Source organism: Phoenix dactylifera, chromosome 3 (genome assembly GCF_009389715.1).
Source record: "Phoenix dactylifera cultivar Barhee BC4 chromosome 3, palm_55x_up_171113_PBpolish2nd_filt_p, whole genome shotgun sequence".
Taxonomy (NCBI): Eukaryota; Viridiplantae; Streptophyta; class Magnoliopsida; order Arecales; family Arecaceae; genus Phoenix; species Phoenix dactylifera.
In genome coordinates this window covers 18,802,744-18,828,484 of record NC_052394.1, presented here as the reverse complement: position 1 = coordinate 18,828,484, position 25,741 = coordinate 18,802,744, and the positions used below count along the sequence as shown (strand labels likewise).

The 25,741-nt window shown below is 37.2% G+C and overlaps 2 protein-coding genes across 4 annotated transcripts; both read right to left on the bottom strand.

Annotated features, from left to right (window-relative positions):
- Positions 1 to 6,497: 6,497 nt before the first annotated feature.
- Positions 6,498 to 8,799, bottom strand: LOC103716691. Its single transcript, XM_008804794.4, has one exon. It carries the CDS (start codon positions 7,818 to 7,820, stop codon positions 6,894 to 6,896), a length of 927 nt encoding a protein of 308 aa, XP_008803016.1. The 5' UTR covers positions 7,821 to 8,799; the 3' UTR covers positions 6,498 to 6,893.
- Positions 8,800 to 15,267: 6,468 nt separating this feature from the next.
- Positions 15,268 to 23,856, bottom strand: LOC103716692. Of its 3 annotated transcripts, none has more exons than XM_008804795.3 (6): positions 23,560 to 23,852; positions 18,224 to 18,400; positions 17,707 to 17,826; positions 17,243 to 17,422; positions 16,434 to 16,598; positions 15,268 to 16,053 (listed from the first exon to the last, which is right to left on the bottom strand). In XM_008804795.3, exons 1-6 carry the CDS (start codon positions 23,788 to 23,790, stop codon positions 15,571 to 15,573), a joined length of 1,356 nt encoding a protein of 451 aa, XP_008803017.2. In that variant the 5' UTR covers positions 23,791 to 23,852; the 3' UTR covers positions 15,268 to 15,570. The 3 variants fall into 3 exon arrangements, with proteins under 3 accessions (XP_008803017.2, XP_038980812.1, XP_038980813.1); XM_039124884.1 differs by lacking the exon at positions 15,268 to 16,053 and adding an exon at positions 16,060 to 16,294 and having other exon boundaries at positions 23,560 to 23,856; XM_039124885.1 differs by lacking the exon at positions 15,268 to 16,053 and adding an exon at positions 16,143 to 16,298 and having other exon boundaries at positions 23,560 to 23,855.
- Between the last annotated feature and the right edge of the window lie 1,885 nt (positions 23,857 to 25,741).

Sequence of the window (25,741 nt, the reverse complement as noted above, 5' to 3'; positions counted from 1 at the left end):
GCAAAAGTGTGGTGGATCTTAGCATAAAAACCATATGGTGCTACTTGAAAAAGGACTGCCACCTCTGTAGGGATCCATCATCATCTAGACATCATCATAATCGATGAGCTGAAATTTATCACGGTTTACACCAGTGAACTCGCAAGTGGGTGATGCTGGACTTTCTTCTTTTTCCACATTCTATTACTTTGTAATTGATTAGGATTTCTCTGTTCCAGAATCAGAGTTATATCATTGTTTTTTAAAGTTTAGCTTGAGGTTGCCCCAGGAGCAGCTCGTAGGCAGTCTTGGAACCAAATCAAGCTTACAAGTATGAGCCTGGCCCATTTCCAGCAGTAGGCACGTATGCAGCATTTCTAATGCATGCAGTATTATTCTTTGATCCCTTGGTGCAGGGAGTGATTTAAGGAGGGGCACTGCAAGAACAGGAGCCAATGTGCTTTGAGGCACCTCGTCCCCTGTTTTTGATTCGTGCTTTCTCGTATTTATGCGTATGAAAACCCCTGTTTAGTCGAAGTTGTTAATTCGGAGAATGTTGGATTGCGTTCTTAATTTGAATGGATATTAAATTACTCAACCTTTTCCTCAGATTAAATGATTTCCATGCCTTGTTGGGGGTTTGTGATGTTAAAGTTGAACTTCCAATGATTAGTCTAATGTTATATAAAAACAGCAAGCCACCCACCGGTTGGGCGACATTGCTTTGAGTGATTTGATTTTGCTTGATTTGTGCCTGACATGTATAGCAGAAGATTCATGGGTGAGTTCTTGTTTAATTATTGTCCATGCAGGGTCTTGCACCATATGTTAATACGACATCTGGCATCTAAATCGCAACCAGCATATGATTAATGCTCGATCCAACAAGCCTGCAGGCAGTATTGGTGGTCTTTGGTGTCATCATCATCGGTTGTTGCTTTTGGGAAGCTGCTGACTGAAGCAATATCAGATCTAAGAAACGGAAGCTTTGAATGTTTTATATAAGTAATCTCGTAGTTGTAATGAAAGATTTGAAGTGCAACCAGCAATTATCCCATTAAAAATTAACCACGTCAACTCTATACACACGTTTCTTGGGTGGCCTTTGGTGTCCTTGGCATCATTTTATGTTTTTGGTCAGCTGCTCATTGAAGCAAAGATATGATTTAACCAAATATACTAAGAAATACAAGCCTTGAATGCTTAATATAAGTAATGTCATAGTTGAAATGAAAATTTTGAAGTGTAACTACCAAGTCTCCAATTAAAAAATATCTAGTTCAATTCTAATAAGTTTAGCTATCAAGTCTCCTAATCTTATTGGTGGAAATCCAATCCAGCATTTCTCCTTCTTGCATCAACGTCGCTAGCATGCATGCATGCATCATGTATACTGGTGTGGAACAAAGCAAAAGTTTTTGATTAGATAACGAGAAAGAGGATTTATTGTTGCATTAATTCGTAAAGGCACATTAACTATCTTCATCTTATAGAGCAAAGAAAACGAGTTGCATTTTTGGTGTTTGGATGCATAACTTCATAGAGGGTTGTTCTTAACAGGGTGGGAATGATGCTGAAAATTTATGCTTTTAGAACCTCCTCCAAATTTAGGATGCAAATCTTCATTCCTCCTTGTCCTTAAAACATCTGTTTTGTTTTTGCCAGCCTTAAAAATAAGTATTATGTTTGCCCTTGACTAACCATGTCAACATATTTAAGACATCTAATTAATTATTTTAAAAAGCATTTTATGCAGGAAAAAATTTAGATTAGGACCCTTGATTGAGAAATCTGACTGCTCCAACCAAGTGTGTTACATTAATGATGCCGTAAAGAAAAGTTGTCTAAGGAAGAATAAAAATAATATTTTAATGCCTCCAAATGGTTGAGTCAAATATATTTCATTCTTTTTCTTGTAAAAGATGGGGACGGCGCCTCATAGAATTTTATTAATGCATCTCAAATAAGTACATTTCCGAGTATATGATAAATTGGGAGGTAAATGAGTTACGTCATAAGAGAATTTGAGAAGCCCTCAGCACCTTTCCCTGCCGACCAGTAGTCAGCAGGTCAGATTTCCTCCTCAGTAAATGTGAGAAATGTGATCACAATGAGCAGGAATTAATCCATGAATCTTCACACATCTTGCAATAGAGGATGAGTAGACTGTTACTCCAACTTGAAGTCTTTAATCCAAGATATGATATTTCGATAGATGATGTATTGTGATATTCTTTCAGAGCATTCAATCCCTCCCAAAGAGCTCAGAGTTCAGCTTGTGGGACTGCACAGAGAGGTATTCAATAAAAATATGCCCTTCATGGTCTCAAAACTTGGAATTCGTGACTGCCCCATCGAAGTTAACTGCACCAATGAGAGTGGGTACTCACAGATTAAAAGAATGCACAGGTGGTCTTTTGAGAGACTTCATCAGGCGATGTTAGCTTTCCTTCAAACAATCTTTCATACTTTCTGCTCCAAATAAGGATACCAGCATTACCTAAAGCTCTGTGCTAAAGATGGTGATAGTTCATCAAAAGATTGTGTTGAGAGTGGGATGTGCAGTTGCACTACAAGCGATCTACCGAACAACTTCACCAGCACAGCAATTGAACAAGAAAAGGGAAGCAAAACCAGCTTCCCATCTGAATTCTGTTTTCAAATTTCAGCTGGCTCTACGGGTTGCTCTTTTAAACAATTTTATTCACACACACACACACACACACACACACACACAGAGAGAGAGAGAGAGAGAGAAGTTATTTTTATTAAAGAAAAGAAGCCAACTTCTTAAGAGTTGACGGTTGAAACAGTCCATTTAGACTTTAATCTCCGTTTGGGTGCCTGATAGATTGGCTTATGACCTCTACGCCCTCGACAGGTCGCTTAAGTTTTCGTGTTCTTTTTGGGTGAAATAGCCGCCTAGCCTCGCCGACAACTTTGACGATGACTCGGGGCATGTTGGGTTGTTCTTAAAAATAGTTTAAGAAGGTTGTTGGGATTTGTGGCCGTGATCTAAACGTATCCAACCCTTTTAGAGGTCAGCTTTCAGAGGTTTAATTGTCAATGTCACCTTGTTTACTGGCATTGAGACGGCTTGTTCGCATGTTCCACTTAAACTTGAACAAAAATAACATGGGCAGGCACCATATAATATTTTTATAGGAAGGTACTCTTATTTTGTCATATTTCTTCAACACTCATCTTAAAAAAATATATATCTAAAAATCAAATAAAAGTCCGTCAATTTCATAATATTAAAAAAATAAATATAAAATAATTAATTATTTAATATGTATTATCTGGTCATATAGTACGTATCGTTAAAAAGCATATTCTGAAAATCTATGTATCGATTTATTTAAAAATGTGTATTGGATCTCTGCTCAGTGTGTACCAGATAAGCTTTCAATATATATCAGAAAGTCGATGAGTATGTATCACCAATCATATAATGTGTATTGGTGAATATGATATTTTAGAAACATATATTGATTTGTTTGGAAATATGTATTGATAAATATCATGTTTTAGAAATTATATATCGATTTAGCTAAATATGTGTATTAATTTGCTAAATAACTAACTTGTTTGATGTGTATTATTTAGATATATAATATGTACTATAATTTTTTTTATTCTTTTTAATCACATAACTATAACTCCGTCAGTAGAAAGAATATACGATTTTGGTTTTTTTTTTTTTTTGAGACGCGCACTAAAAAAAATTGACAAAATAGAAAATCTGTCTCTCTCTTCTTCTTTTTTTTAAATCTCTGGCGCCTGCCTCAATATGACTTTTGGTCATTAAACTTCCCACAATTTCTTTATATTCATTCTAAACGAAATGAAAAAGTAAAATGACTTCCCAGCCCCTGTTTAGCCTTCCATTTAATGTTCAGGGCCTGCTGACCAAAACATATACAGCAAGCGCAAGTATGTAAGATAAGTGTACACCACACACACATGAATGATATGTATGTATGTATGTATAGATCAATATACATGTATGACACACAGACCAAGAATTAAAAGGTAAAAGTATGTAAGATAAGTGTACACACACATGTATGATATGTATGTATAGATCAATATGCATGTATGATACACAGACCAAGAATTAAAAGTAAAGAAAGAGTTGGGGAATAGCTGTCGCATGGTAGTCCAACAAAGTGACGTGAGGTGATTTATTCCCCTTAACTCGTATGTCAACATTCCAAAGGCTCTCGTCTCCTGCCTTGTTTGTTTTGGTAGAGGAGACTACTATTTCAAAGAAGAAAACATGTAGCTAATGGCTGAGATCATATTTTTCATTCCAACTCTGGCTCCTGAGATGGCTCTGACTGGTTAAACAGAAGGGATAATGAGAATTTGATACACCCCCTATTTGCTTGATTTCATTTTGTGAAGGAGAAGCATCAAGAGTAATACTAATACGGTGCTTGCAAACAGGCACTTCAAAGGCAATGCTGGATAGCTTGTATGCTAGTTAAACAGTACATTCTTAGCTATACTTTACCTAAACTATACTAGACACCCACTTGAACTATGTTAAACTGAAAAAAGCCACATCACTTATGAGATATATTAGACCTAACACTGATGAGAAGCTGTATTAGATCTAGCACAAATCATGTAAACTCACACAAACTAACATGCAAACCAACCCTGCCGCTAACTTATGCTAATCTTGGAGACACCATCAGATTTGAACTCGACACCTTGCTGCTTCATTGGCTTTATGAAATACCAGTATAAGCAACAATAGTTTTAGATGTGCTACCATACTCAGCCCCACAGATGAGATCAGGATAGGCCAAGATGGCAGCCTTACCTTATAAATTCAAAAATTTATGTGAGGATGTTATTTCATTTTCCTAAGACTGCTAGCTAGAAAGCTGGATGCATCTCATTAAGAATCTCTGAAAAAATTGCAAGTCATTCCAGTAATAGATTAACCAGCAGGGCTCCGAAACATGAAAAGCAAAATCAGATAAAAATTAAAACATAAAGGCAACAATACTGGGCATGGGCATTAGGCAGTCCATCAGTAGTGCAAATATTACAGTGATTTGAGAATTGGGAAGCAGAATGTAAAATAATAACCAAATACAGTGTACAGAGACCTAAAGATCCCCCACCTCTTCTAAGCTTTGATTTTATATTCCCAAGCTCTACAGTGTTGTTGGACCACAAATATACCCTGGCCAGCTTGTCAATGATGCCATCTAAGATAAACATCCAATATGCTTGTTTCTTTGTAATATTAAGCTTCTGGCATTGTCTACAGTCTAGAGTAATGTTTCCATGTTTGTTTCTCTTTATTATTAAATTTCTAGATACATCTGCTCGTTATCCCATCCTCATTTTTCTTCTAAGTTCATCCGGATTTTGCTTACAAGAAGCAGGTTACAAAGCAATTTGGTAGCGTTTCAAATAATCACCTCTTCTTTTGTCTAAAATTTGTTAAAAAGCCTGGTTACTAATGTGCTTCAGAAGAAAAAAAAAGCACATTGTGATTTTATTTCAAAGAACCGACTCATGTTTGCCCCAAAAGAATCCTCCTAGAAGTGAAGCTATGATTTAGAAAATACCTTAGATGTTGAAAAGGAGATATCAAGTTTAGGTAAAATATGAATCTTAGGGTTTTCCAAAATCTTCACTATTTTTTTCTTCTCTTCATCATGCTTATAACAATCAAGAGTTCTAAATGAAAAATTGTAAGTTTCAAAAATTTAGAATTGAAAAAAGACAGAAATACAACCCCTCTATAAGGATGAAGAAATATGTGTATGGAAACCTGCAAAATCATAAATTTTGTAATTTTGCTCTTTCTTGAGTGGCGTTAGGCTGTAGTAATGAAAATTTATAAAAATCTTAGCAATTATGGAATCAGAGACTGCTTCCAAATTTGTCATTTTGCTTTCCTATCATCTTATAGTTATTCCCAAATTTGAACTTTCTCCTTTCAAAATTTAGGAAAAGTCCACTTTATTTTTGTTTTTGCAGAAATAAGATATGTTGTCCTTTCTTGCAAAGAGGCGGTTTTGAACTTAAAATGAATGCACACGTTTAGTTTATAAATGCAAAAGTGCTGGTTTACAAGTGAATCCGCATGCAAAGAAATGTTCTCACAGTAGCAGTTATGAGGACATCCAATAAAGTTCAAAATTGCATAGCAAAGGATGAAAATTTCGTGGCAGTTTCTTGCAAAATTCTATTCTTGCGATGGACAAAAACTTTCTGGAAAACCTTAAATTCTAACTCTAAACATTTTTGAATCAAATAAAGGAGAATAATAAATGTATCATGATTTGGAATTTTTTAAAAAACTTAACAGTGTTTCAAGAAAATTGCAACCAAAGCTTTTTCCCCCCTCTTTTCTTTCTAATTTTGGTCTATACCTATCACAGCTTTTGAAAAAGTGAGTTGATAGAACATACTTACAACTTACAAGAATCGACTGCAACGATCTTAAACCAGAAACGAAGACATGAGCATATCACAGAGGCACCAGATAGTGAGAAAAGAATAATATCTCATCTTTATTAGAACGCTGCATCTAAATACATTTACCAAATAAATAATCAAAACAGTTCCAGACCAGGCATAGTAAGAAACACCATCTCCTGCATGATGTGTCTACACAACAATTCAAACTTCACCCTGCATGACCATGCTACCATTGACACAGAAAAAAAGAATGTGTGATCTGATCTTAAATAAACGCCAAGCCCAGAACCCAACCAATATCACAGAAAATCATCCTCTTGGCCGGCACTTGAGCAAAAGAACATGGCAATGCTTGTGCACGCATTCTGTACATATCAAATATTTGAAAGAAAATCCTCATTTTGTTCCTCACATACCAGCCAAGAAAGGACACCAGTTTGGTACTCATTCTATGCAACAACTCAAGCAACATATTCATTCTCAAGAACTGGTTGTGTCCGTGTCCCTAAGGCCACTGGTGCCTGAGTGTTTCCAACCCTTGCCATTTGTAATGCTTCTCCCACATCAGCATGCCGTTCCATATCTGCCATCTTTCTTTCTTGTCTGTAACGAAACATCCATGCCACAAGCAATGCCAAGAGAACCAAAGCAATGAACCCGCCAACGACAGCACCGACAATCTTCCACACCTTAGACTTATTACCCTTAGCGTGACCAGGCCTTGGTGCAGGAGGAGGAGCAATGCTGCTGGCATTAACCACAATAGAGAAGTGACCCTGTTGGGATGTTGAACAAACATTGCTTGACACTAATTCTCTGAACACTGGCAAGCCAACCAAATTGAAATACACACATCTGGCACTCAGCCCAGCTGGCACTGGTCTTGCATCCGTGAAATTAATCAATATGGGCGATTTTGAAACAACAACAGTTAATTCTGGCAAGTTGGTGGCAGACAGATTTGCTGCATCATAAGCAAGAAGGCCGAGCACAGGAGTTAAGTGAGTGTAGCCAGGAAGGTTGTAGTAAGTAGAGGACCAGTTACCCAGATTTTGGTAAACCAGGACAAGCCTTTTGACATATGGCCGCACGATGACTCCAGTGGGGATTTGGAATTCCTTGTACCCCGGAACTCCCTTTCTACGTAAGCTCCCACTCCTGAGCCTTAATGCTGCTATCTTGATGCCAGTAATATTGGATGGGACTTGACCATCATAGGGTCTTCCAGTGTGGGGATGAACAAAAGCCCGGTAAGCATAGTCCTGAAGGAGTGCATCCAGTGATCTTGCAGGTGTCATGGAACCTCCGCTCGATTGGGCCTTATATTGGTACGCCGATAGAATCCCAATGAGCACAAGAATGATCATGAAATGCTGAATGGACTCCATGGATGCTTTAAGATTTCTGAAGACTGTTTCAATTGATAACCTTAGCCAATCTCCGATGGTTGTACATGGTTTAAAATATAATGCCCCAAATCCCTCTTTCTATCAATTTTTTTTTTCGTTTTTCTGAGGGACTGGGGCAAAACAAGAGGACCTCAGAACTGATTCAGAGACTATAACATGCTCCTACCCTCCTCATTTCTAAGGCCTTGAAATGGCAATGCACGAAGCCAAAAGGTGGAAGAAATGCTTTAAAATTACTCAAGAATTACTTCAGAAACTGAAAACTAGAGGAAACCCAACAAAGCTTCCAACTTCTAAAGCCAGGGACTCGTTCTCTAGTAATTCATAAGAATTCATCAAAGAAACAGTAGAGATAATGCGCAGAAACTAAACTTTATCCGAAGTACCTGAATCCCGCTCAATCGAAACCCTAGCACCGTCCAGACTGATTCTGTCTGTAGCAATGCCTCAGAATTTGGAGCCTCGTCCACCTAAATCTCCACGAAACCTCCGAAAAATCGAGCAGAAACCCCAATTCCTTGACCAAAATCTCTCTCTTCGAAACCCTCTAACTCAAAACCCAATAGCTTTCAGAAATCCAGTCCCTGTCGCTGTTCCAGCCTCACCAATGTCGGCAAATCGAGACCCCTATCAGCTTAAATTCAACTCCGGCCGCGTGAATTCCAAAATAATAATAATAATAATCAAATCCGTCCCCCTACCCAAAAAAAAAACCCAATCACTTGGAAGCCGCAGCAATGTTCGCCTTGAAAGCCGATTTCCACGCATAAACCTCCGCAGATCTCACGCCACGGAGCGCAACGCAATCGCTTCCGGATCCAATCCCACGCTCTCGCGAGATCAAGGGCAGATCAGGGCCTTCCAAAACACTCTCTCTCTCCCAAAAGAAGTAAGGAAAAAATTGGAAATACGGAGAGGAGAAAGGGTGGGGGGGACGAAGAAATCACGAGGCGTTGCAGAATAAAAACACATATAAACCCCACTGGCATGACCGGATTCCAAAACTACCCCTAACCTTCACAAAACGCCCCCCCGTTTTCCCCTTTTTGTCGGACAGGGACGAAAGCGTCGCCGTCGCGCTTTAACGGCGGCTTGGCCTTTGCCTCGGGGGAATATTTATTCTCACCCCTTTTCGTAACGTCTATATTCGATCCGAGGCCCTTTTTCTGGACTCCTTCGAGAAACCTTTTTCGATCGAGGGGCCTTTTTATGAAATTCCCGATGGAGTTCTCCGTCTCAGTTGGGCACTTGGACTTCGACCAAAAGGAGGAGACTACGTTGGAAATCGCAACTTGAACCCGTTCAAAGGACCAAAACCAGGAATAGCTGACGTGGAAAGATAAAAGTAAAAGGGTAGTATTGGAATTTAACTGAAGCCATCCCTCCCTTTCCCCTTCTTCCGCGTGCAATCCTCTCCTCGGATCCCCTTCGAATCCTCCCATCCCATCCCTCTTCCTCCTCTCTCTTCTGATAAAAAATCTCTTACCAAGTCCAGGTTCAGAGCTCCTTTGGTGCTGTCTATGGTAACGGTAGATATAGTTTATAAAGAGGGTCATCTCTTTTTTTTATTTCTTTTTTGATGCTATACTTTTTTGGACACTTTTTTGATGCTCACTGCAACATTTGCTCGCTGGGGATTTTAGACCCTTTTTCCTGTTATTCGAAGATGGGGTTCGAGAAGAGAGTGAAGAAAATAAACTAAGGTTAGGGGTGGAATGTGCGAACGCAGAGTCGGAAACCATGGGGTTTCTCTTCGAAGTCCCTCCCTCCCCTCAACGGGAAGCCTGGAAGAGAAATGAGGTTAAGGCGAGTAATTATGGCCCTGTTTTTTTTTTTTCTCGTTTAAGACGTCTTGTCGAGCTCATCGATACATCATCTCGCCAGGTAACAGGTAACTGTCCCGACTCACACGTCTCCGTCTCGTCTTTTGGGCCCAGCTCCAAGCGCTCGACTGCGTTGACGTCCAGATCTTAGAAGTCTCGATCACAGCCGTCCGATCACAATTGTATGGCTTATGGAAGGTGGGCCCACGAATCCAGCTCATCAATGGCCGCAGAACATAAATTTGACCCATGGAGACGAGGGGGTTGGAGCAAAAATCAGAGCGTGCTTTTTATTTTTATCATATTTCTTTTAGTATTTATTTTTTTAAAAAAAATTAAAAGTTAGAAAATTCTACCGTTAGTCGTTAATTTTTTTATTTAAAAATAATAATAACTAAAAAATCTCACACATTTTTTTTTCTTTTTCATCAAGTCTCTTCATCCTTTTTTTTTTTTTTTTCTCGTCCAGTAGCTCTCGTATACATGAGATCTTTTATCTTCTTTTCAAATTTTTTTCTCTCCAAATTCATCTCACTTTTCTAAAATATTTGTATCTATAAATTCTTAGAAGGTAAAAAATAGTATGTATATAATATCATATATTAGACAAAGTTTGAAAATTGTGTTATATATATTGGTATTGATGAAACGTATATTTTAAAAATTATTTTTAATTTATCTGGAGATATGTATTAACTTACTAGATGATTAATTTGTTTGGTGTGTAGCTATATAATGTGTACTAGTAAAAAAATATGTTCTGAATATCTGTGTATTAATTTACTTAGAGTTGTATGTTGGATCACTACTGAGTGTACATAAAAAAATATACACTATGTGTCATGAAGTTGACGAGTGTGTATCATCTGACTATATATGTTCTGAAAATTATTTATTAATTTACTTAAAAGTATAATTTAGGTTGCTAAATGATTAATTTATTGATTGTGTATTATCTATCGCCTACCGTGTATTGGCAAACATCATATTCCGTAAGCTATGTATCATTTTTTTAGATATATGTATTGACTTGTTAGATGACTAATTTTTTTGGTGTATATCATTGAGCTATGTAGTGTATAGTGATAAAAAATATATTTTAAAAATTAAAAAATTACTAAGTATGATTTTATTTTTATTAATTTTTTAGTTACGAATCTGACTACTTTCGTCAATAGGAGAAGGTTTTTATTTTTAGATTTTTTTTAAAAGATAAGCACGAGAGAAAATACGCTGAAATTGGAAGCCTGCCGCATATTTCTCCCTATGATTTTTGATGACCGTTTATCAGGGTTAAAAATGGAACATTTCCTTATATCTATTCATGCCGGATAATAAAAAGGTAATGGCTTTTTGAGAAATAATTGTTGCCAGCTCACGACTATTAAATTTCTATTCTTGATTTAATTTTTTTTGGGGGGAAGGGGGGGGAGCACCAGGAGTCGGGAGATGTGGTCCGCTGGGCCTTGTCGCCCCTATAATTTCTACAGTAGACCATCACGGGCGGGTCGCATTAAATCCCATCAATGAGGAAACGGGGACCATTCGATCACCGTGCCCGATTCCGTGTACGCGAAGGTCCATCTAATGGACGGTGGACCCATTTCCCTTGCCTTGTACCCGAAGGGAAGGGTCCAATCATTGGATGCTCGAGATTTTTGCGACGTCACGGCGCCATCGTTTCCCATCTCAGCCCGAGAAAATTTTTTATGCGTGATTTCACGATTCGTGCCAGGGGAAAGGCGGACGGTGGATGTGATGGTCGCGTAAGAATTTGTATGGAGGGCGGTGGTTGGAATCGGGGGAAGGGATAGTGAGGATGACGTAAAAAGGCTGCAGCGCCTCGAGGATATCTTCGACGGCCTCCTGTCGCCACGTGGCGAGCGGGGCCACGCTATGGGGGCGGCGGTCGTGTGGGCCCGGAGATGGGCTGGATGTCACTGTGGACAGAACTTTTTGAGGTGCGCGTCGTTCTGATGATCTAAGAATAGATTTTTGTTCTCTAAGAATGGGCTGCCTCTTTGTCTGATTGGGACACGTGTAATGTTTCTATAGGCTGGTGTTATTGCGATCTACTCCCTCGTGATGCTGGATGATTGGTAGAGAAAAGTTGGGCCCACATGCTGTGAGGATGGGCTCATGCTCTCGTGATGCCGTGAATTGCTTCTGAAAAGATAAAAAGAAGTAAAAATCTCTTAATTACATAACATATTTCGTTTTTTTATGAAAAAATAGATTTTAATCCTCCACTACTTACTCTCCCTTCATGGTTGGGACTTGGATGCTCTGAATTACTTATTAAAAAAATATAAAGAAATATAAATGTCTTAATAAGTGTGTAACGTGAGACTAAATATTACTAAAAGAAAATAAAAATACTATTTTTTGGACATCCAATTAATCATCTACTTTCTATTTGTATAGTTGGATTTTACTTCACAATAATGGATGATCAAAAGGGTCGTGATGTACTATAAACAGATTTATTTATTTATATAACCCAATATTTTGACCAGCTGGATCTATGTTGCATATTGCAACTATCCGATTTCCAAAATAACTATAATACATAGGGAATAGCATCATAATGATGTTATTTGAGTAATGTCTAAATTGCACCTCTAATTTATTGAAATCAATCATAAGTACCATAACTTTTATCTTATCTACATGTGCGTATTTTCATTTATTGCTATTTTTTTCAAAAATTTAAGACTTTCAATCATAAATAATGGTTTCAAAAATTTCTAAAAAGGATACGACACTCCAAAAAAATGGAAAATTGCCGACATATATATGCTGATTTTAGATAGAAGCATTGATAATTTTGGCTCCAGCGCCAAAATTTGATGATGCTTCTAAGTAGCGTCGGTAGGGATGAAACTAAGACGATGCTAATTAGCGTCGTCGAAAGCAAATAGTAAGACGACACTTATAAATGTTGTAGGACGCTAAGAATTTTTGGGTAGGAAAAAGAGCAGACGATGCTTAAAAGGAATCTTACACACCTCTGCCTCCATCCTCTAGGGATATTGCTGTTCCTGAGGAAGCGATCAATTATTTACTCTTCGTGCATAATTTCTTAAGATCGTTCAACATCCAATTATTTCTGAGTCCCTTTGGATTTGATGATTTTGTGGGGTCACTCAACTGCAATGTCCAGAATTCGTTAATGGATGCCATTTATGTCTCCCTCATGCGGGCTCTAAGGCGACATCTTCAAATGTTTCCGTCCGAGGGCTCAGATTTAGCCTCAAAATGCTTAAGGTGAGTATGCACTTCCTTTGTCTCCTTATTTATGAGTAACTACTTATTAATCAAATTTCTAGTGGTTTGAACTTTGGAGGTTAAAAGATTTTTGTTCTTTTTCTTTTCCACATTATCCATGGACATCAAGATTGGACCTTGCTCGATGCATTAACTTGGCTAGTTTTCTCAATGGAGTATCTCTACACAATGGGATACATCCATGAAAGGCCTTAGTGGGAAGGGATTTAGTACTGTCCTTTCAGAAAGAGAATATTATGAGATTTTTGTGGCCATAAAACTCAAAATTATGTAAATATTATGCGATGATATCATAGATTCTGCACAGCTAAAACTTGAACTAAAAAAAATATAACGACGCTTTAAGTATTGTTATAAAATATAACTGGTGACGCGATTTAGCATTGCTATTAGACGATACTTAAAAGCATTGCTAAATGCCGATACTAATAAGCGTCGGTAGTTAGTGACGCTTTGTTACGTCGGCATTTTTTTTTCGGCGCTCACATTGTCGACGCTTTTGCAACAATTTATAAAGCATCGCTAATAAAACTAACGGCGCTTATAAGCGTCGATATAAGCAATAAAAAGCTTCGACAATGTCTGATTTTTTTTGTAGTCGGAGTAGGTAATTATGCTATCTAGATCATATGCAATCAGTTCATAAAAATGTGAGTGGGTGTGTATAGTGTTGAATACAATGTTCTTATTATGATGCAAATTGATTACAAACTAATTGTAAGTATAAGCTAGACATAATGCCATAGGAGTAGATGGAGCTAATCTACAAAATTAAGGCTTAATATTATCAGCCAACGCCAAATGAACCAACTCATATGCTTAGTATTATTTTTGACACTCTTGTTGGAAACTAACACATACACATGTGAGTATGAACTTATGGAGGGACACCAGAACTAGTATTTGTGACACTCTTGTTGGAAACTAACACATACACATGTGAGTATGAACTTATGGAGGGACACCAGAACTAGTATTAGTAAATCAAAAAAAAAAGATAGAGAATTAATTTTACAACACAAAAATACCAACCAAAAATTTTATACAACTCACAGCCAAACTAGCCTTATTCATGTGCGTAAGGTTTGAATTATTTTTTTTTTCTTAGTTGAATGATGCTTTGAGATATTATTGATAAACAAATCAATGCGGAAAATTAAAGTATTCTCAAATTGTTCTTAGATTGTTTGGTTCATTCATGAGTTATATATGACTACTTAAAAAAATATTAGTTAGAAACTAATGATACTATATTGTCAATTTGTTTTTTTCTCTTTACTATCATTTATTCTGTTCTCTCTTCTATACTTATTTTGAAATAAACAAGTATACAAATATTTTGCAAGTTTTTCTTATTTTTATTATTTTATTTGTTCTTTTTGTGTATTTTTTCCTGATCTTTTTCTGAATTTATTGGGTTCTTTTTTTTGAATTCTAATCTTTACCTCTAACCAAATTATAGTACACTGGATTTCCAACTGTGGATACAAAGTGCTCCCAAATGCCCATATGAGCTTTTTTTTTATGATGATACCTGCCCATAGGAGATTTACAAGTCACCATTTACTCATGCGCTGGTCAGTGCTGGAGATTCGTGCTAAATGCATAAGAATATAATCATGATAATATGATTACCAAGTCCACATATGGCTGGTTCAACTAGGAATGAAATTTGGGCTGGATTTCTCCCAAGCCAATCCGTTCCCAATCAGTAGGTTCAGGTTGGATGTGGGGTCAATAAATAGCTAACTTGGAGTGGGAGGTTGAGCATGCCGATCAAGTCCATTAAGTTTAGATTTGATTGGGATTAGGTCAAGCATGCTGACTTGATGTCAAGTTAGGTCAGGTCTGAGGTTTCATGTAGCTAAAAACAATCTTACTTTCTATTTTCCCCGCCCAACCAAAGTGAGCTCAAAACAATGTTTTTGCAAAAGAGCTAGCTTGAATTTGCCCAACCAAACATGCTTCAACCCAAATTGCATTTTTGTTGAAAATTTTGGAGATTGGTCAGGTTAAAATTTCAGTGGAGAGTGCCAACTAATTGAGTTGGTAAAGTCACTGGATATTGGTTATTAGCAACTTGGGTTCAAAACGTTACCCTCACTTGACTTCATCTGGGCTGTATAAGAATAAATTTCCTTAAAGAGAAAAAGATAATGAAGGGCAAAAGCCCAAAGAATGACACAAGATTAACAGGAGAAAAATCCCAGCAACTAAAGAACCAGTGGGATTAGCAACATTTTTTTTCCCCTGAAGCAGCCTTGGTCCAATCAGAAAATAGTAAACGGTAGCCTAAATTTGGTCCCCCTAGTTTCAACCCAAGTAGACATTAATTAGAATCTCAAAGCTCATGAATCACACCACCAAGCTGAGTAGCAGTTACAGGACCATGGATGATGGCACACAAGACAAGAAAAATCCACATGATCATCATGAGCATATAAATAAGGATGACACAAATAAATGATGCCTCACGATTACAAATAATACAATCAAGAATGAATGAAATTCTACATGCACAAACAAGCCAAGCACACCCAAGTGGAGAAGGCTATAAACGGTCCATTCAGATCTCAGACAGGTGGGATTGGAGACTGCGGCTGCCTGGAACCTCGAGCTCATGGAGATGGTGATGAACTCCTCTCCTGCTGTCTGGGACATTCAACCATTGAAGATGACAATGGACTAAACTCCTGCTGCTTGCAACCTTCAGCCTTTGGAGATGGTGATGGACTTGTCTCTCTGTCTGTAGGCACAGGCTTTGCAAGTACCTTTGGAGGCGATGTAGGATTGGTGGGCGTTCTTGATATGGAGATTTCCTTTGGAGATGATAAAATAGTGGGGTCTGGAGCAGGAGAGGGAGTGCTAGAGAGGACAGGGAAGGGAAATTCAGATGCAGAACGAGATGATGATGAGTGGGAGGGGATCTGATAGACCTCCGTGACCTCTTCGATGCCCTCATCCAAGTAGACAACGTCCTGCATGGTAAGCTGATGGTATTCCACAATCTCCCTCAGGAATCGATTCTCTCGTGCATATAACGAGTTCTCATTTGCCAACCTTGCCTTCTCAGCCAATAACGTCTCCAGCTGGAGACGTATCTGTGTCAGACACATGATAACAAGCATCAGGAAAGAGAATATAAATATGGTCATAAGATCTCGGGAGAGGAAAATGACACTAGAAATCCACTGCATGAGTGTTGCTGTCCAGCCCCATGTAAAACTCAAGATGTGATATCCATTTTTTTTTTGGATGAAAGGAGATATCCATTTTTTTGATGTAACCATCTCCCTCAAAAGTGCTTAAGTGAACAATATCACAATTAAATGCCGAAGCAGCCTGGCTGCATGCAGTGAAATAGTAAATTTAATGATATATACAGAAATTCAGGTATTACGTCTACCCAGGAAGTAATACAAAAATTTCTGAATTGGAGGTGTTATTTTGACTTGCAAAAGCTATAAAGGAATAGGCATACCAGATCGTCATCTTCATGGTGAGTTCCCTTTTCACGGTTTTCCCGCAAGATTTTATTCTCTTCTTCAAGCTGAGAGCACCGTTGCTTTGCAAAAGCCAGGTCTGCTTTGACTGTTTTTAGTTCCCGCAAAAGAAGTTTGGCCTTAGCAGCCATTGCATTTGCAACCTGCAACAATAAACAAAAGGCTGTTTCGTATTTCGCAAAAGCAAAATACCGAAGGTGTAACATTTCTTTTAGGAAAACCAAAGGTGTAATATTTGATTTTAACTTTTTATTGTTGGAAAATAAAAAAATTCCAAAGCCAAATCTGCTACAAAATTTTAATAAACTGGAAACAATTATCAGGTACCAAGCAGCAAGAAACTGTTGCATGATAGCATAATACTTGTACCTTGATGGGCTAGACAAAACTAGGACAGACCGACTATGCTAAGATATGCCGATTGATGAGAGCAAATTGCATTCTGAAAGGACATAAGAGATGTGGATTCTTCCTGATTCTTAGGGGAACAATCCATTAACAATATGCATGAGCTTAACTCATGAAGCATAGTTACCTACGCCAGTTTTAAGCATTGACTGCGTTCATGTCAGTCTTTACCTGAACCTTTCCCATTTTCAAAAGGCTTTACTGCTTTGAAGAATATTTCCATGTAACACATGCTTGGAATTGCAAATTTGAAAACTTGAGCAAATCATAAAAATGTTAAAGATAAGGTCTGTATGATGCATTATTTGACAAAATAATCCGAATGACAAACACAGGACTGTTTCCTATGGGATCCAGTGATACACAGTTGCCACCTTACATCGCGAGAAGCCTTCAGTTGTATTTCTTGGTCAGTTTGAATCTGAGAGAGATTATCCGGAGCCAATGTATCTGAAGGCTGATCTTGTGAACTGGAACCACTTGCTTTTCTCCTAATTTGCAGCTTCTTGGTTTCCTGAATGATATCAGCTGTTCTATTCTCCACAATTGTCAGGCCCTCCTGACAAAAGGAGAACACAGAACTGAGAATGTAAACCAGAAATTTCAACATAATATCCAGATCTAGTTGCAGAATGTAGAACATAAACAGTTTTTGAAAACCAAAAAAAGAATATGCAGTTAAAAAAAAATTAGAAGTGACCAGATGATCTGATAAGCACAGGATAATAAAGAAGGGACGCATTTAATATGAGCCCAGCACAAGATTCCATTGTCGACTTGAATAACTATTGGAATTGAGGACAAAACCAAAGGTCAAGACTCAAGAGCTCTTAGAGAACTTACTTCAAGGGCATGTCTGATTGTACCACCAATGTGATTAAGGGAAGAAGCAATTGAATCTGATCCTTTATTAAATGCAGGCTTTTCTGCCTTCCGGTAGCCTTCAGAATAGGATTGATGGAACTGCCATCATCAGAATGAAGTCAGAAAAAAAAAAACTTAAAATCCTACCACCATAAATGCAAGAGGTTCAGTAGTGATACAAGGCACAAAACAATGAAAAAGTAAAAAAGACAATAATGCAAGATTAGGCCTAATAATGGTAACTAAAATGAGTTAGAATCAACCAGTTTAAACAAGGATATTTTGCATATAAAATACAGAATGCTGCAAGCCTATCACATGTTAAAATTTATGCAAAGACTAAATTTTTTTCAGGCTCAGATTTCCCACAAGTTGAATACCGTTCTTACCAAAAAACTGGATGATCCAATTTCAGACCATTATTTCATTCATACCAATATCAGTCCAATGATTTTAATGTTAAAAGAGAAATTTGAACTCTCTTTCCGAGTCTCACCTGTCCACCTGTTGATGAGTCAAACATATGGAGCTGGTTCCTGCCATGGTCATCAAATTGCTGGGTTGCATTATCATCTTCAAGAATTGCTTTAGCTTTTCTAGCCAAAACCCCCCAAAATCCATGCTTAGGTTCATTCAAGGTTTTCATCGATGTGTACTCATAGGTATTTGAATCCTGAATGAAAAATTCCAGACATGATAAAACAAAAAATTGAATATACACCTAATAAATTAGTGTTACCATAATTTGCAGGAAGCAAACAAATCCGCATGCACATCATAATAAAGTTTCTAATGAAACCGAAAAGAAAGGGATTTCTTGTCCGCATTCACAGGAATTTGCGTCCTGCATGAAAAATTCCACAAGCATGACAAAACAAAAAACTGAATATACACCTAATAACTTGTTACCACCACAACTTACAAGAAGCTAACAAGAATTTGAGAAAAAAAAAGATTATTTTTTTAGTCTTTCACAAATCTTCTGAAAAAAATAAGCAAATTTAATAAACTTGTCCCATAAGAATTAGTCCAAAGAACACAGAAGAGGTTGGGTAAAGACCTAAGAATAACATTCAATCTAGATGGTGATGAGGTCCTCTTATACTATAATTGTCTTCATCAAGTCAAGCACTTGAGCTCGTAGTAAATCATTACTAGACATGCCAATCAGGCTGAGTAAACCAGAATGGCAAACCTAGGATGAACAAGAAAAAGAAGTAGTTTCATTTTTTCAAAAATTCTGATACAGCAATTAATAGCAGTACTGCTTTCTCTCAAAACCATTCACACCAAAGTTCATAGCAGTTTAGACAACATGTTCTGTAGAACTACCAGGTTCACACAGAAGTATAAGAAAAAAACAACACCATGATAAAAATAAATCAGCCAATCAGTTAATTTTCAAATGCCTTTTTCCAGTTATAAACAATGTCAAATAAGGTAATTTGTAAATTTATCTTATATTTGCAAGAAATGAATGTTAGATTCCAAAAGCATCATATGATCACATAGACATCATCCCAAGAAGAAAAACTAGCAGTATCTCATATCTCCTTGGACTTAATAATCCAATTGGAGTGTGTTCCTTCAATACTAATGATAGATAGATAACTAATTCTTGACAAATATGTAAAATGTCCTCATGGTTCTTGCATGCATAAAAGTGTGTTCTACCTTAACTGTTGAAAAAGAAAAAAGTTGAGGTATGCTTAAGCCCCCGAGGAACCAGAGGCCTAACTAAAATTGGTAAGCAAGAAATATTCCAAGATAATCACTCCCAATATCTAATATGCATTATATAGAAGAAAGGACAAAGAGAAGGCAATTAATATATGATATTCAATATAGCTTATAGATTATAGTGTGATTTACTCTTTAAGACCAATAGGAAAATCTTATAAAAAAACAACTACAAAACTGACAAGTTAAATGAATTATCACTTCAGCCAAAAATGAATTACTACAACATATAAAGCAAAGAGTTGAATTGATTTTATACAAAATAGTATGTGTATGAGGAACTATATAAGCTCCTAAACAGATAAATCTCAATTAAAAAAAAAAGAAAAAAGGATCAAGATGGGTGAAGATGACCTATACATACCAGGAGGATATTGCTAAGAAAAGTTTATAAAAAAACTGGTTGACTGAAGATGAAACCATACACATAAATAAATAAAGGAATCAGGATCCTGTTTAAGAGGACCTGGTTAAGGTGTGTTGGTCATGGTTATGATTATGATTGCTATTAAAAATTCACCAGGAAGTTGATCAAGATGCAGAAACAACCAAGCAGCAAAGAATGTGAAGATGACAATGACAAATAAAAAAAGGAAAACAAGGAAGCAAGGACACTCAGCTGCTTTCCCATCAAAACTGAAAAAATCTTGATGCAAGCGAAAGTTTGAACCGCAACCAGGAAATCAGATGATTTCTTCAAAGCATCTTCCAGCAACAAGTCCAAATTAAAGGTGGAAAACCACAATGAATTCCCGAGATGCAGCTTAGAGGTAAAATGGTCACAGCCAAGGATTGTAAATTCGCATAGATGTCCATCAATAACCAGCAGTTAGCAGGCAACAACTAACAGCAGCCAGCAGCCATGCAATTGCATCTCCATTATAGTCAGAATGAACTCCATCTTGCGAGGCAGGACCAATGAAACAATTTCTCACCCATCACGGACACAACCAACTCATGAATTACAACACAAACTCCAACAACTCAAGTATACTACCAGCCACGCTAATTCCTAAATAAACCAGAAAGTTAGATTACAACACAAGCTGCAATCCTTTCCGCAAGGCCAACTGCAACCAACGCTCCCCCGACAACCTCTCCTACACGCTTTTTTGCAACCCTCCTTGACCACCTTCAGCCCCTTCCCCTCCTCCCCCAACATGTCCTCACCCTATCTCACCTCCCCCGTGACCTCTCCTCCCCCACCTACTCCTGCCTCTTCCTTGGCCTCTCCTCCCTGCTCTCTTCCACACCCTCTCCTCCCCCACCTTTGCTACAGTGGTGACAGCAACTCTGATGCAAGGGGAAAAGAAAAGGGAAGAGAAAGCATAGACAAGGGAAGCCAGTCCTTCACTGTCAGTGCTTCGAGAAGAATGGAAAAGGAGAAGGGGGATATGAAATCATTGGATTTCCTCTGCTCCTTTTTTTATTTAGTTTCATTTGGAAATGGTGCTAAGTGTTATCTCTCCTCAACTTCCCTTTCCATTTGATTGCTGACCTGCAATTTTTAGCAATATGATAGTCTTCCACATGCATAGCCTAGTCTAGATCCTGTTTGAGCAAAAACAACTAAACTGCACACCTACCAATATGCAAATGTACACTATCCCAAAAATAAATCCCACCCTTCCAATCATTCAGCCATTTCCCCAAGTATCTCTCTCTCTATCTCTCTATCTATCTCTCTCTCTCTTCTCTCTCACACCCACCCTGCCTTTGTTCTCTACTTCTAATTGTGGTTCAGATCAGGCGAGCTTCCGGTTAAAATACATTGAAGAGTTTCAACATTCAATGGGTCAAGTTACCTAAACATGGTCGTCAGTCCTCTCATTTCCATCCTTAGTACTTACAATTCAATCAGATAACCATTCCCCCTTTTTTTGCCTTTGCTACAAACAAATGTTCTTCCAGTATGATGGAAGCTTTACAAATGTACCAACTTACCTTGATAACTTACCAAGAATTACGTGAGAGAAAAAAAAGGAATCTATCTAGCAACCTTACTTTTTTTTCTCCTTCCATTTTAACCATAACTGTCTTAATCCAAGTTCCCATCTAAAATATGAACATGTTGCCACAACTTCCATCCAACAACTCATAAACATTGTGCTACTAGTTTGATACTAATTTGAGTCACTTTTACCTATATTACTTCCTCTAACTTATTTATTCATACATATACTATTTTAGTCTTTTGTTCATTACCTTATCCTTTGATGGGAAAATTCCAAAAGACTCAACTGATGTACTAAACTTTGACCCCCTTTGTTTTACCAGGGTCTACTTGTAAACACTCATTTAAACTGTGCCCATCCTTTGTGCCCCAAAACTCTTTATTTTCCAACAAACCTATCCATAAAAATGCTGGCATCGCATTTAAGCTTACTAACATACACTAATCATAAAGCATGACTAAATCACATATCTTATTTCAATATCATTTTTTGCATCATAGATTTAAGGAAATTTAGATAATCTTGTGATGGTTCACTTGGCCCTCATTTTCATGTCACTAGCACTAAATTGAATTCCAAACCATTGCACTTGCTACAACTTACCATACCCTTAATTAGATTATCTGTATGTTAGTCCAACAATGACAACTTTCTCGAATATGACCACATGATACAGATATTACATGCGACAAAGGTATGATGGCTTGGGTCCACCAAAATCAGAAGCTGATTTAAGCCCCACATATTACAAATTTTTTAGTCCCTTCGTTCCCGTCTGAGAGACTGACATCAGACTTGTAAAACTAATTCTCAATCATCATTGTCCTTTCATACATATCTAATGAACTATCAAAATTACTGCAGCGCTGCATATCTTCCTAAATCATTCATGAATAATAAAGGAATCATACAATGAAGACGTGACCATCCTTGAATGCACATACCGAGGAGAATTATGGTGTAAACTCATCTCAACCAGAGAGTAAGCAGTCCTGCCACGATGAATTTTGATGCACGACCCTATTTCCATGTGCACAATTTGTGACATAAATATAAATAAATAATTCTAACATACAATATTATGCATTTCATCCTCAAATGTCAACTTGAAGTATAGTTGTGCATATCAAGAATATATGACTATCAGCTGATTAAGTAAACAGGGGTAATTGTTGCCACAGGGAGATCACATGCAAAAACTAAAAAGTCTCACTGAAACAGGTTCACACTTCACAAACTGACCACCTGTTCCAAATTGATGAATCTATTGCCATCAATTTTAACATCTAGTATCCATTACCTTAATGACAAGAACACTAAAAATTCTCATCACATAACTATCCCATAACCTATTTACATCCACTAAAAATGACCTTTTACAACTAAATAGGGAATCAAAATCCAATATCACAGGATTAGCATGGATGTATGCTCAAAGTTTATGTTAGGGAATCTTTTGTCACAATAATTTTGTTTGCAAAGACAATTAACCTAAAGTTAACTAAAGATCATATGTCCAAAAGATCAAGCAATAAATATCAGAGTTATTGACTAATTCCCTGAGCACTTGGATGCATACAGCCAAAACAGCACATTTCGTCTAGACAGCAACAGCAGAAACATTTCACCATCAACACAACTGCATATAGTCGATCTCCATAATTTCCAACCCTTTGTATTTTCCCTATGTTCGTCAAAATAATTTATTGTAAATATACTAAAATTTCGCAAACTTTCAATATCACAAATGACTACTATCCAAAATAAGCATCTCTGCTTTTAGGATCTTTTTGTATTTCGAATTAACTTATGAAACCAAAATATCCATCAGCTTCCCTCTTCCAGCTGTTCTTTCATCAATTGCCTTTATTCTTCCTTAAAATCAAGATGCATCTCGACCGATGGCACCTCAAATTACCAAAAGATCCTCTTCCACAACAACAAGAACAACAAAAACCACCTCACTAAATCCAAACAACGAATTCCTCAAACATCTCACAATAAACTGAGATTCCAATCATCTACTCGGGAATAAACATCCGATTCCCTTCGCTTTGTACAAAGAGGCTACGATCCGATCGAAATCGGATCCCCAGAACCAAAAGAAAATACAGAGAAAAGATCAAATGGGAAGAACCTTGGGGGACTTTGGACGATTGGATTCCCGGTAGGCGGAGGAGAAGGCGGATTCGCCATAGGCGGAGGAGAGGGAGGAATCGCGGTGGGCGGCGGAGGCGCGGATGGCCTGGGCGGCTAGCGACGACGGCGGTGGCGACGGCGACGGCAAACAGTCCTCCGGCGCCGGTGCAGATCGGAAGTCCTCGAAGGTGGTGGCCCTGTGCGTGCCGTGCTTCCTCCGATACGCCATAGCCGACGCAAAGCGATGAGAAGGGAGCACCGGAATACCCGTAACTCCGCTTCTTTAAATGAACTCTCGCCGCGTTTATAGGCTCGGACCGCGTGCAAGGCCCCCGAATCGGGCCGCCCATTCATTTAACGGAACGCACGAATGTCATTGGTGGGGATCTCATCATACATGGATCACCACAGCGCCATACCGGATGAACGGTGATGATGATTCAATTTAATGCGATCAGGAGCGAGACCACTAGGCCTATTAACCCAACTGGTCCGGACCCGCTCAGGCTTGGGCTTGTGAATGACTTCGATCATAGCTTAAGAGGATGGATTTTCTGCTCTTTTGGGGTGGGGAATAGGAAGGATTATTTGATTGAAACATGAGATTTTGTTCAATCGTGGATTCTGTCCATCACCTATTACTATTAGAGCATGTGCATCCCAAAAAAATAATATAAAGTTTTATTTATAATATATATTAAAAATAATATATTCAAAAAATATAAAATTTCTACCTTTCCATATTTATCTATTTTGACAAATATCTAATTAAATATTTTCTTATCTAATTCTGCTAGTATTCCTCTGGTTAATTTATGATATTTCTAATTTATTTACTCTCTTAATTTCTTATTATGGTATCCGCTCTATTTATTTGCAATATGATTTTATTTTTTTTAGTTTTTATTTATTTATTCTCTCAAAATGGCAGTGAGAGAAAGAGAACGAATGTTTTTTGGTATGATCTTAATATAAAAAAATAATTTATTATATTTTTTATTTGGTTATGGTTGGTATTTTGATGTAGGAGCATCATCAGACTTGATGTATATTATTTTAGTTAGAAAGGACTAGATAGATTCTATGAGGGAGATTCGTATGTCGAAAGGCTAAATTGTGACACCGACCTTATGGAAGCCATATTTAATTATTTAATTTAGGAGAAGGCATAACTTATCTTTCTACTATAATCAATGTTATGTCCTTACCATAGTCGAGTGCTACACCTCTATAGTATCTTAATGCTACATCATTCCATCCTAGCCTAAAGTTATATCTCCATCAATTTTTATATCATTTGAACGGTGGCAAAAGTCCTTAAAAGTCAAAGTATCTAAATCAACATTACTCTACATCATCATCCACACTTTTCCGACTAACGCAATGTCGATGGCATGCCCGTGTATGCATCTAGAGTTTGCTCAGTCAAGTTTGATGAGTCGCCTTCTACCTTATCAACCGAGCTACCTAAGGATTATGAATTCTTCAACTCATCCGAAAATGGTATGGAAAAGACAGCAATACTTGCCCATACAACATCCCACTGAAAAATGTTTGTTGAAATCAGATAATTTTTTAATCTCTATGATGTGACACCACTTGAAGTATGCAGTGCATCAAGTAGTCAATGCTAAATTTCAATCTGAGTCCTATAGGTCCATTAAAATATTTTTTTAAAAAAATATTTTTGACCAAGTATATCTTCTAATTTGGGAAGAATTAGGTAAAAATGCTAAAGATAAAATTGATATAGAAGTTAGGTAAGATTTTAGTTTTTTGGTAATTATTGGTTTTAGTCCTGCTTATTTTTAGAAAAGCATAACCCTTTTAATTAGAAGAAGAATCAAATTCGAATTACATAAGTGCGAGCCTTACTAGTATAAATAAAAGCTTTATAACTCAGTTTTATGATTTATTAATAAAAAAAGATCTAAACCCTATGTCAGCCAACTTTCTTATGTTTTAAAATTTTATTTAAAGATATTTGAATTGAACAGGTTGAAAAAATTTTTTATTCTTTTCGATCAAATCATATTTTTAGTTGCTTATTTATTTTGTATCATAATTTTTTTGGTATGATCTTGTACAACCACTTTTCAGTTTTCCTATTTGTTTGAAGTTGTTTATTTTTATGACTTTAATTAGGTAGAATTTTCTTTATCTGCCTAAACTAAAGTGGA

Excerpts from the sequence above, each read along its gene's own strand:
- LOC103716691 (XM_008804794.4), bottom strand. The coding sequence starts at position 7,820 with ATGGAGTCCATTCAGCATTTCATGATCATTCTTGTGCTCATTGGGATT.
- LOC103716692 (XM_008804795.3), bottom strand. The coding sequence starts at position 23,790 with ATGGCGTATCGGAGGAAGCACGGCACGCACAGGGCCACCACCTTCGAG. Across the intron at positions 16,599-17,242 it reads AACTGAAGGCTTCTCGCGAT|GTTGCAAATGCAATGGCTGC; the intron begins GTAAGGTGGCAA and ends TTATTGTTGCAG. Across the intron at positions 16,054-16,433 it reads ACCATGAAGATGACGATCTG|ATACGTCTCCAGCTGGAGAC; the intron begins GTATGCCTATTC and ends TGTCTGACACAG.